The 12109-nt window shown below is 42.0% G+C and overlaps 1 protein-coding gene across 15 annotated transcripts in view; it reads left to right on the forward strand.

Moving 5' to 3' along the window:
• Nucleotides 1–8645, forward strand: part of ICA1L (islet cell autoantigen 1 like) — a 28438-nt gene extending 19793 nt beyond the window's left edge. For all 15 annotated transcript variants that reach the window (XM_083474004.1, XM_083474015.1, XM_083474016.1 and 12 more), the window contains 5 exons: nucleotides 589–635; nucleotides 1552–1620; nucleotides 4507–4716; nucleotides 5432–5530; nucleotides 6913–8645. In XM_083474004.1, the coding sequence (XP_083330130.1) occupies nucleotides 589–635; nucleotides 1552–1620; nucleotides 4507–4716; nucleotides 5432–5530; nucleotides 6913–7031 (544 nt within the window). In that variant the 3' untranslated portion in view covers nucleotides 7032–8645. The remainder of the gene's footprint in view (nucleotides 1–588; nucleotides 636–1551; nucleotides 1621–4506; nucleotides 4717–5431; nucleotides 5531–6912) is intronic.
• Nucleotides 8646–12109: the final 3464 nt, after the last annotated feature.

A 12109-nucleotide genomic window follows, 5' to 3' on the forward strand; every position in this document is an offset into this window, starting at 1 on the left:
CGTCACTTTCGATCCCTTATTTGCATAACTATCTACAGTATCCCCCTGCTGGCCCAGGGTGAGAACTTCAGTACATAACACTACCAACCTACACCCTCCTCACCCCCCATATCCCATTTAGAAACAAACAACACCCACTGGTTTTACAACCCGGGCTGTGGGTTTTCAGCTTTTAAAATAAATTCTTTCTAAAACTAACATAATACTTAAGGGCAGGTCATTTTTCAGCCAGAACTCGTAGGCACCACTGCCATTATAAGAGAACAAGTGTGGCATTTGTGGTGAGTTCCGGCACTTCTTTTTCTAGGGGAAAAAAAGCACTGCTTAAGGGAAATAGAGTAACTATTCTGTGCAGATATTATTCCTTGGATCTTGACCATATGAATTCAGAAATAAAAATTGGAATCCTAAGAAAACTTTGCTGGTGATATGCTCTTTTGAACTCATTGGGATTTACTTTAGAGAAGGTATACATATTTAGGCTTGCACTGTTATGAGACATTCCTATTTTTACTAATATTACCACAAAGAAATGCTTCCAGTGCCATAAAGCTTGATATGACTGACTTTTATTTATTTTTACTCAAGGCTGATTTTACTGGATGAAGATGCCTCTGAAATTCTGTCAGACTCAGGTAAGATGCCAAATATTTGGTTAGATATCTCTGGAACCAGTAACAAAGACTTTGTGGTGTTTCAGGCCCCCCAGATGATGATGAATATTAGGGGGGGAGCATTTTTGATTTGCCACTCCATTATTCTCCCCCTTGCATGCAAGCCAAAGCTGGCAAAATGCACTCCTATTATATTATTATTAAATTAACATTTATATCCCACCTTTTCCCCAGTCTGGTACTCTAGGCAGTTTACAGATAAAAATACAAAAACGTATATGAAATAGAAAACGCTAAAAACGGAAAAGCTTATTGCTACATTGAATACAACCCTATGCCTTTAGACAAAATAGAATGTTCTTTTTGGCTTATCTAAGGCTGCAATCCTATACCCACTTACCTGGACATAAGTACTATAAAACTCAATAGATTTACTTCTAGACAGACAAGCATTGTATTGCAGTATAAGTTACGTGTGATAAAATTGAAAAACGGGATAGGGATGTGGTGGGTATAATATGTAGATATAAGGATGGAGCGTGGAATGTTCTGAGCGATAAAGTGAATGTAAAGATTTGTTTCCCAAGGTTGCAAGGACAAAACTATTAAATACTAAGAGCTATATCCAATTAAGTCATACCCATTAGACATATTAAAATCAGGGACTTGACTAACTTAGGCCCATTGATTTCAGCGGGTCTACTCCGAGTATGACTTAGTTAATTACATCCCACAATATGAAGCTTTTACTGGTATTTTTGTGTCTGATTTTATTTGCGCACTATAGTAGTACATTCACTGAGATGATGTAACACCATAAGCAGTATTATAATGGACAGTGTTGAACCAGATAGATTATTTAGAAATTTCTGCTTGGGATTTATACTTTTATATTTGATACAAGTGTTTCCAACGGTATTTTCTTCTGGTAATCCAGGGTCAGATGAAACAAAAGAGAACCTCTGTCAGATGAGTAAATCTGGTGATCCATGCATCCCTGAAAAAGGTAATAATTCTCAATCTGCAAAAAAATTAATGCTTCATTTTATTCATTTATTTAACAAAATATATGCTGCTTGATTGCAATAAAATGTCAAGATGGTTTGTATGAAACATTAGAATAGCTATCTAAAATAATAGAAAATTAATATATTAATATATTAACACTTTCCTTTCACAATGGCATTCTCTGTGTACAGAAAATAGCTGTATTGTGATGCGTTAAGGACAGTGTGATTGCATTTTTCATTTGATACTGGGTGCCTGGGCTATACAGCTTGCTTCATATAGTAAATATGATGATGGGTGGGTGTGTATATACAAAGGGGGGACAGAGGTAGACACCATGTTCTCTAATGCCCCATTGTTTTAACAACAATTTGCTGAATTCATTAATACCTTTTGCAATCTTTTTAGTTGCATTCTCTACAATTCTGCCTCAATTCCTTTTCCTTTTCCTTTTTTGCATATTCTTTAAAAGAGTGAATTAGTGGACTGTCTTCTCTTCTGTGGTTTTAAGCCTCTCTTTCTTTTTACTATCTCTTAATGAATTAGTGTGGCCTTTTGGTCTCCACTATCAACTCCACATTTATAACATCCACCAACCTCTCTTGCTCCTCTTGACCTGAGGAATCCTATCACACTAGCAGCTGTCTTGCAACTTACCAGCTGGCTTCAGGCTCGCTGAGTTTAAGTTGGAAAAGGGACTAGGAAATACGGGTAATTTTCATGCGGTTGCTAGACAACCAAGCAGTCATTCCCTGTCGTTTCTCAGTTAACAGGAAGTATTAGTAGATGCCTCTATGGTTGCTGAGTAACCACTTGCAATCCTCTCCATTTCCCCCTCTGTCACTTAAGGTTTAGTGGCCCAGCTGCCCTGAACTTAGCAGAAAAGTACTACAGCTGCTGCTATTACACTATAATTTATAGCGGCAGTAGGAATGCTGCCTAGAACACTACTGAGCTGTTTTTTGTTTGGCCCAGCCATAGCTACCTTTAAGCACAATATTTTACAAAAGTAGTAGAAGCTATCAGCTGTGTTGACGTGGGACCACATCCGGTTCTGGAGGATTGAAAATAAAGCAGTCATGAATAGGAGAGTACCTGAATAGGGGCAGAGGAGTAGTAGATCATTCTTGATTAGGGGAAAAAAACACTTCTAATATTCATTTACACTGGACAGCAGCTGGTTCACAAAACATCCTCCCTCTGTCTCACCACACCCAGCCTTCTTTGCCGAGAACTCAGGCACAGTCATTATATCTTACTTGGGTTCTGAACCCTCTTCTTTTCATGAATGTAGGATTGTCCAGGCATTATCCAGCCCATTTCCCTTTCCTTGCTACCAGTTCGTTTTCGTCTTCCTGAAGCACAGGAGGCAAAGTGGCTTTGCCAAAGGCCATTCCATAGCGTTTGCTGCATCCTCAGCTGTTGAGGCCACAAGCCAAATAGCACACACAAAGACAGGCTTATGCCCTAAAAGCAGATCTCTTCCAACTATGGCATCCGCCAGTGACTGAGGCTGGCAAACACAGCGCTGAACCTGAGAAACTTGCATGCCACAAGCTAGCTCCGTGCAGACTAGACCCAAGTTGCCTATAGGCCGAGGCACGTTTGAAGGCTGTACTTTTCTTCATAGGTGTGCTAAATAGCTTTCATCTTTTATTTTATTTTTTTAAAATAATATTTATTAAAGTTTCATAAACAATAAAAAGTTTCAAGATTTAAGCATAAGAAAGACTACAAAAGTGAAAAAGTACAAAAACAAAACACATCAGAAATAGATAGCTTTCATCTTTTAAGCAACTGATCTAGAGGAACTGATCTTGCTGTTGAAAGTTCTCTCGGGGTTTGAAATAAGGGAGTCGCTTTAGTAAAGGTAAAGGGACTCCTGACCATTAGGTCCAGTCGTGACCGACCCTGGGGTTGCGGCGCTCATCTCGCTTTATTGGCCGAGGGAGCCGGCGTACAGCTTCTGGGTCATGTGGCCAGCATGACAAAACCACTTCTGGCGAACCAGAGCTGCGCATGGAAACGCCGTTTACCTTCCCGCCGGAGTGCTACCTATTTATCTACTTGCACTCTGACATGCTTTCGAACTGCTAGGTTGGCAGGAGCAGGGACCGAACAATGGGAGCTCACCCCATCGCGGGGATTCAAACTGCCGACCTTCTGATTGGCAAGTCCTAGGCTCTGTGGTTTAAGCCACAGCGCCACCCGGAGTCACTTTACAACCTATTCAATTAGCCTGTCAGTTTCTTTTCATGGCACTAATATTGGAGAAATGTATTTGGGAAACGTGTAGATGATAACCAAGCCATCAAGTATTTCGAATTCTTACGTACCAGGACTTTTCCATCCCTATATCACTCTGCAAGACTTCATTAACTACAATGCCTTGGCAGTAACAACCTTTGGTGGTAAGTTGTGTAAGAAGTAGAAAGTTCAATTTATCTCAGCCACCACACTTCTCACTCCAGTCAACATGTAGCAACTAATTCTGTGCCCAGATTCTTTTACAAAACTAACAAAACACTCTGTCAACTAGTTGTAAAAGCAGGTGTGTGTATCTATCTCCCACTTCTTTCTGAAACAGCCAAGTTTCAGGATTTTCATTTTTAAAATAACCTTGTGCAGTCTTTGCTACTGGCTAGGAAGGAAGACTTTACTTATGGGGCAAGTTTCTCAGGTCCAGCTCTAGAATCACATTGTGCAATCACTGGAGAGCTATGCAAATTAGAAATCATTTGTGGTATGTTATTGTATATTGATATACTTGAGAACAAAGAATGACTGTATTGCTAAATAACTTTTTGAGGCATAAGTAGCCCCAAGGGGAAGAAATAGGCTGCTATTCCTTTAGCATCATCTTTTTATTTTACATTTATTTCAGAATTTCCAACAGATTCTTTGGAAGAAGATTTTGAGAGAGATTTTTCTTTCCTGGAGAATTTATCAAGCCCCAGTTCTTCAAGCAGAGGAAATATTATTCAGGAATGTCCCTTCATGGATCTCCCTGTTCAGGAACCTGCAACAGAGGGAAAATCCCTAACTCACGCATCTGGATTTCTGCCTTCACAGCTCCTCGATTTTGGCCTTCATAGTAAGTATTAGGAAAGGCAGTTTTTTAGTAACATAAATGGAGGAGAAACATGATTTAGCAATAGATTGAATGAGGGGAATGAACAAGACAGTGAAGCTAATGATAAATACTAAGGCCATGTGACTGTCAACTGGTGATGTCAATGGATAAAGAGTGTCAATGAACAGAGAAGGGCGAGGGATCATACTCATTAAAAGTATGATCTTGGACATATTGAGCATGATAATGCACTTAGATGTGGGATTACATGGAGAAAGTTATGGGGAAGAGAGGTGGTGATAGATATGTACATATATATATTTTGACTCAGATTGCCTACCTAATTGACACCTGCATACCATACAACTTTTTCAGGTAAGAAAACCAGGACATGCATCTTCTGGGATGTGCTCCCAGGCGAGTCACATGACCCACCAAACCCCTTTGTCAGAGTGCGAGTGCATCACCCAAAATGGCCGCTGCGATCTCATGCGAAATATTAGCATGTCCCGCTTCCTGCCCCTACCGTGACACTTGGCAGGCATGCACCTGCTGTTCCTAGAATATTTGCTAGCCCCCCAAATCTAAACTTTTGCCATAGTTATTATTGAGGGTGTAGAGGTGGGCTGTAAGCATTAAGAAATTAATCGTTCTGGGTTTAGTCGTGAATGGAGCAGCGTGTGTTAAGTGGTACTGTGTCAAATTAAGACGATCTTCCTGTTTTCCCCTCCCGGAGGTTGGATCGCACAGTCAGAATTTCTAGACCCTTTCTCCAAACCAGAGCCTGAGAAGCAGCAAGGACCTTCACAAACCTCACCAAAGATGCCACAAAAGTGTAAGTGATATATTTCACACAAATCCTTTTGTGGGGTGTGCAGGTTCATTTTGTGCAATGTAGAGGGACGCGGGTGGCGCTGTGGGTTAAACCACAGAGCCTAGGACTTGCCAATCAGAAGGTCGGCGGTTCGAATCCCCGCAACGGGGTGAGCTCCCGTTGCTCGGTCCCTGCTCCTGCCAACCTAGCAGTTCGAAAGCACATCAAAGTGCAAGTAGATAAATAGGTACCACTCCGGCGGGAAGGTAAACGGCGTTTCCGTGCGCTGCTCTGGTTTGCCAGGACGGCTTAGTCATGCTAGCCACATGACCTGGAAGCTGTACGCCGGCTCCCTCGGCCAATAAAGCGAGATGAGCGCCACAACCCCAGAGTCGGCCACGACTGGACCTAATGGTCAGGGGTCCCTTTACCTTTATCTTAGCTTCTGAAAAGGAAGGTAATCCTGACAACCGTAATGTACTCTGAATCCCCTGGGTGAGAAATCAGCTCTTTAAACAGAAACTGTAAAGGCAAGTTTGAGGGAGAGATACAAATGTGGACACCCCCCCACACACACATTGAGCATGAGGTGAAACAGGGCAGTTTCCAGTAGAAAAAGAAAGCCCCTCTAACCCCATTCTGGTCTTCCACTTTAAATGGCAGCCACAGTAGCTTCATTATGTAAATAAAATTCCCAACGAAAAGTAACTGAATTATATGTAATGCTTGCAGTACTAAACAGACAACTTGTTTTACTGTCCATTGACCTTGATTGTTAGGAATACAGTGGTACTTCTGGTTACGTACTTAATTCGTTCCGGAGGTCCGTTCTTAACCTGAAACTGTTCTTAACCTGAAGCACCACTTTAGCTAATGGGGCCTCCGGCTGCTACTGCGCCGCCGGAGTACGATTTCTGTTCTCATCCTGAAGCAAATTTCTTAACCCGAGGTACTATTTCTGGGTTAGCGGAGACTGTAACCTGAAGCGTATTGTAACCCGAGGTACCACTGTATCTGTCTGTTTATTAAATAGTTTTTTAAAATTAACAACTATTATTTCTAAGTGGCTTAAAAAGATACAGTAAAAAAAGTAAAAATCACCAAGCCACTCATTAATTAAGATGAAGGAAGAAAATGTCTGAGCAGTAAAAAATATTTCTTAAAAGCTCTGTCTAGGTCAGGGGTGTCCATTCTACAAAAAGGGCCAGATTTGATGAAGTGAACATGCGTGAGGGCTGATCTTTTTCTACGATAATTTTTACCCCATAGTTGTTGATTTTTTAAAAGGATGTGATCCCAATAGATAAACTGCCACAAGGGCCAGATGAAACCCTCAAAACAGACTTTGGATATGCCTGGTCTAGGTCAAACAATGAAATCAGTTTCTTTTACCTGTATTTCAGCTGTGGAGAAGACTAGTAGCCAAGACATGTCAGCCTGGTTTAGTGCCTTTGCAGACTTGGACCCTCTTTCAAATCCAGATGCTGTTGGACGTTCCGATGATGATCTCCTTACTGCATGATTAAGTGTAACTCAGAACATAAAACTACTTTGGTATGAAACTATTGTGTCCTTCCAAGAGAGACCTTGAGACACTGCTGCAGACATCATCGCAGGTAAAGAACATCCATGTTGTCACATAAAGAACATCAGGAGTGTAAAGACCACCTATGTTTCTTGATTTCATGATCATTTCCAATGCTATAAAACTTTATTAATTACTACTGCAGAAATGTCTTACGACACAGTTAATTAGGATTTCACCCATATATTCAATAAATGAAAGTTATAGAAAGCTGGGCAAACTATATTATCTTTACTATTACAGCTAGATAACTAGTGTTCTTAACGTTAAGTCCTTGGTGCATATTTTTGCTTAATCACTTCTTGGACTTTTACCCTCTTATATTTCATCTGTTCTTGAAGGACAAGCAGTATAGACGATACAGTTATATGCATATATCATCATAGTTTTCAAAAACTTTTTTAAAATGCCCAGTACATTGTAAAAATCCCTATATTGCATATATAAGCTATTTTTAAAGTACCTGTGAAGAAGGATAGATAAATAAGTCAAGTATCTTGCAGCTACTGAAGATCAGTTATGCTAAGAGGTCCAGCTAGAGTCCCGCAAGCCCTTTATAACCTGGAAAAGGTGCATCTGGAGGGTAATTAGGATTGAAAAGTGAAGTTAAATGCTTCCCGGCCAATGTTTCCTTGTTGCTTTTTTCTCTGAAGAGTTCCAAATTCATGTTGCGCCCATCTAGAAACACCACAGAGAGAAAACTTGCTGGCCACTTCTCGGGTCTCTGTTGTCCCTCCTGAACATGCTTTTGATGTTACAAAGGGCTGTCTGCTGATGTACCGCCTATTTTAGAAAAAGAATTTTAAAGCACCAGAACCCTGCATTGGTTGCCTGTATTGGCAATCTGTTTTCCACAGTACTGATCAATTATTTGCATCGCTTAAGAAAGCAAACATACCTAGTACTGAGTCTGCTTTCATCTTTCATCTGTTATACAAGTTCATTATTTGGAAACTGATTTCTAAATAATCAATGAACGGTATAGCTCCCCTCTATATATAGGAAAATGTTAACAGATATATAATGCTTCATATTTAAAGATATATTCTATTTAGAGACATGCGCCTTTTGAATTTAAATTGGTAGCTCATTCTTCTACTTGTGATTGCTTGCAGTTTAATAAAAAATGTTACAGAACCATCTCATATAAATTGTCATAATTTGGTGAGTACTTTTAGAAAGCATGAAGTGTCCTTTAATTAGAAAAAAATATATTTCGCTAGTTATTCTGGTAATCAATTAGTGTAATAAATATTGTTTGAAAGTAGAAACAACATCAATAGTATTATTCTGCAACAGACTTGTTGATTATTGTTGTCAAATATGGTTACATTTCCATTCAAGTTTTGCATTTAGACCTAGTTTAGTGTCACATCTTATCTATGTAAACTTCCTGGCTGCTTTTGTGGAATTCTGGTCCCATTCTTCTTCATTATATAGTATGCTATATTAAAGGGTTTTTGGGAAGATAAGAGACTAATGCAGTTTGCAAAGCTAGGTGTGATGATATGAAAAATTATACTTCTATGAATAAAAACTTTTTCCCAGCTACGTTTTAACATCCCTTATATGAGTAGAAAGACTCCTCCACTTGGAGTGTGCCTGTAAGGGAACTGTTTTTATATCACTTTCTTTGGGCTTCTGAAGTACAGCACACCCTTTTCTGGGGCTCTCTGCAGTCTTTTTGCGAGATTTAGACCTCATCCTGGGAATTGCTGCTTGTTAAGGTGCTGAGAGTTGTTCAGAGACCCCCTATTTCCTGGGAAGAGGGAGTGACTATGAAATGGCTCTGTGGCTCTGTTAGGACTTCATCCTTAGTGATCTAGTTCAGCGCTACTCAAATTGGTGGCCTTACCAGCCCAGGTTGGTAAGGGGCTTTGGGGACCAAATATTATACCAGTCCTTGGCGCATGGGGCGGTGTGAGGAGCAGGGAGATTGTCATTCTGCCACATCAGATCAATTGAGAAGAACCCGCAAACATATACAATCCATAGCTCTGGGAGCTTTTAAAGCATGAATGCAGAGTATTGTAGTATATGGAGGTCCGAAAAAAGTTTTGCTATCTGTGTATATGAGGGAAAGAGAGAATGTTTCATGGAATTAATTGAACATACATTACATCAATTTCCCTTGCAGTGCAGATGCTCACCCTAAGCACATGTGAAGTACAATCCTATGCAAATTTACTGAGAAATACCACTGATTTCAGTGCTGCTTACTCCAGGTACATATGCAAAGGATTGCATTGCTATTTGTATATTATTTTCAGTACAATTCAGATCTAAGGGGTTTAGCTCTTGCCTGTCATTTTGCATTTAGGAAGAAGGCAAAATATTAAAACTCAGAGGCTTTTAAGAATAACAAAAACAAAGTTTCCAAATAAATGCAAACATTCTTTTTTAAAGCACAGGTCACAGCACTTAAAAAAATATATGGGAGCTGGGCTTGAATGTAGATTCTTATTACTCTCCATTTTGGGCCATCACTGCCATCGTTTCCAAACCAACGTTAAGGACAAAGGTAGACTAAGTGGCTGGCAGAATTCAGAGATGTCTTCCGAAACGCAGATGCCAGTTTCTCATACAGAACAAGCCACTTTATATCTAAATGGGGTGCAATCATTTGTTCGTCGGATTTCTTCCACAGATAGGCAGAAAAAGGATTAGAGGGGATTTGCAGAATTATGGAATAGGCATGCTGTTAAGAGTTGACTACTCAGAGTGTTGGGTTAAGCCTTTGCTCCTCTTAATCTATGCCAGCATTATAGCAAATCTCTTACATGCAGACAGTAAACAAGGTAGCAATATGGCATGTCTCATTTCTGTTGTTTTGATGTCTGGTTTCTTTTATTTGGTTCTCGGGCAGAGCAGTCCTATACTCTAATTACCCAGGGTGGTGGGTGGGGAGGGACAGAAAAGCCACTGCGTTCTATATGCCGTCAGCCGCAAAGACCAGGGAAACTCACCAGAAAGCAAAGAAAACGAAGTGAAAATGTCAAGACACGCCTCCACTGGCCCTGGAAACACCACCAGTGGCAACAACCAATCAGGGACTGCATCAGCGGTGACACGCCTACATGGAAGGAGCGAATGAATTCACAAAGACAAGGGCATGTCCTCAGCACACACCCAACTGCATAATAATAATAATAATTTATTTATACCCCGCCCATCTGGCTAAGTTTCCCCAGCCACTCTGGGCGGCTTCCAACTGAATATTAAAAACAGTACAGCACCCGACATTAAAAGCTTCCCTAAAGAGGGCTGCCTTCAGTTGTCTTTTAAAAGTAAAATAGTTATTTATTGCCTTGACATCTGCTGGGACGGCGTTCCACAGGGCAGGCGCCACTACCGAGAAGGCCCTCTGTCTGGTTCCCTGTAACCTCACTTCTCGCAACGAGGGAGCCGGCAAAAGGCCCTTGGCGCTGGATCTCAGTGTCCGGGCTGAATGATGGGGGTGGAGACGCTCCTTCAGGTATAAAGGACAGAGGCCGTTTAGGGCTTTAAAGGTCAGCACCAACACTTTGAATTGTGCTTGGAAATGTACTGGGAGCCAATGTAGGTCTTTCAAGACCGGTGTTATACGGTCTCGGCGGCCACTCCCAGTCACCAGCCTAGCTGCCGCATTCTGCATTAATTGCAGTTTCCGGATCACCTTCAAAGGTAGCCCCACGTAGAGTGCATTGCAGTAGTCCAAGCGGGAGATAACTAGAGCATGCACCATTCTGGCGAGACAGTCTGCGGACAGGTAGAGTCTTAGCCTGCGTACCAGGTGGAGCTGGTAGACAGCTGCCCTGGACACAGAATTAACCTGTGCCTCCATGGACAGATGTGAGTCCAAAATGACTACCAGGCTGCACACCTGGTCCTTCAGGGGCACAGTTACCCCATTCAGGACCAGGGAATCCTCCACACCTGCCCGCCCCGTCCCCCAAAAACAGTACTTCTGTCTTGTCAGGATTCAACCTCAATCTGTTAGCCGCCATCCATCCTCCAACTGCCTCCAGGCACTCACACAGGACCTTCACCACCTTCAATGGTTCTAATTTAAAAGAGAGGTGGAGCTGGGTATCATCTGCATACTGACGAACACCCAGCCCAAACCCAGATTATCTCTCCCAGCGGCTTCATATAGATATTAGAAAGCATGGGGGAGAGGACGGAACCCTGAGGCACCCCACAGGTGAGAGCCCAGGGGTGTGAACACTCATCACCCTAACAACCAACATCATCAGCACCCCGCCCCGATGCCATAGCACACCCACGCCAGGAGCTCCAGCACCAGAGCCAACACCACTCCTGCCGATCCCTAGACAGTCAGTCCTCCAGGGAGGGATTGGAAGCCCCCCATCCCCTTTGCAACCACTGTTTCAAAACGTAACAGGAAATGAGGACACAGCACACAGCATCCACCCAACTCGCTGGGTGGCAGGGGTGCCAACTTGAGTAAAATATTGGAGGTGGGCAGGTAAGCTCCTTCCCACATAACTGATCACATGATGCAGCGCATGCACACACCATCTGAATGGCAATGCCCATCACCTTTTGGAGGGCAGCCCCCTCCCAATTTTTTACTGGGGGGCTGAAGGAACCCCTGCCCCTAGGAGTTGGCTCCTATGCTGGGCAGGAAGACGCAGAAAGTGCACACAGCCGTCCAGGACCCACCCACAGAGAGAAAGGCCCTGTGCGCAAGGAGCCAGAGGAAGGGATCTTTGTACACCCCAAATTGTAGACATCACCCTGCTCTAACATCTCTGGGGAATAACTTGGCAAATTATCTGGATGGATCTCAAAACTGTGGTCTGGGAACCTCCAGTGTCTCCCAAGGAGTATCCACTTCTATTTTGGCCTCGGAATTTTCTATTTTTGTTCTAGAAATATGTTTTACTTAATATGCAACTCAAATGACGTGTCACCTTCAGAATATGCCCTTTATTGTACACAGTAACATTAATATAATCTTAGCATTTATGCACCATCAATACTGCAATCCCCACAACTTTATAAAGCAGCTT

Source organism: Podarcis liolepis (genome assembly GCF_965112155.1).
Source record: "Podarcis liolepis genome assembly, chromosome: 1".
NCBI classification, from domain to species: domain Eukaryota; kingdom Metazoa; phylum Chordata; class Lepidosauria; order Squamata; family Lacertidae; genus Podarcis; species Podarcis liolepis.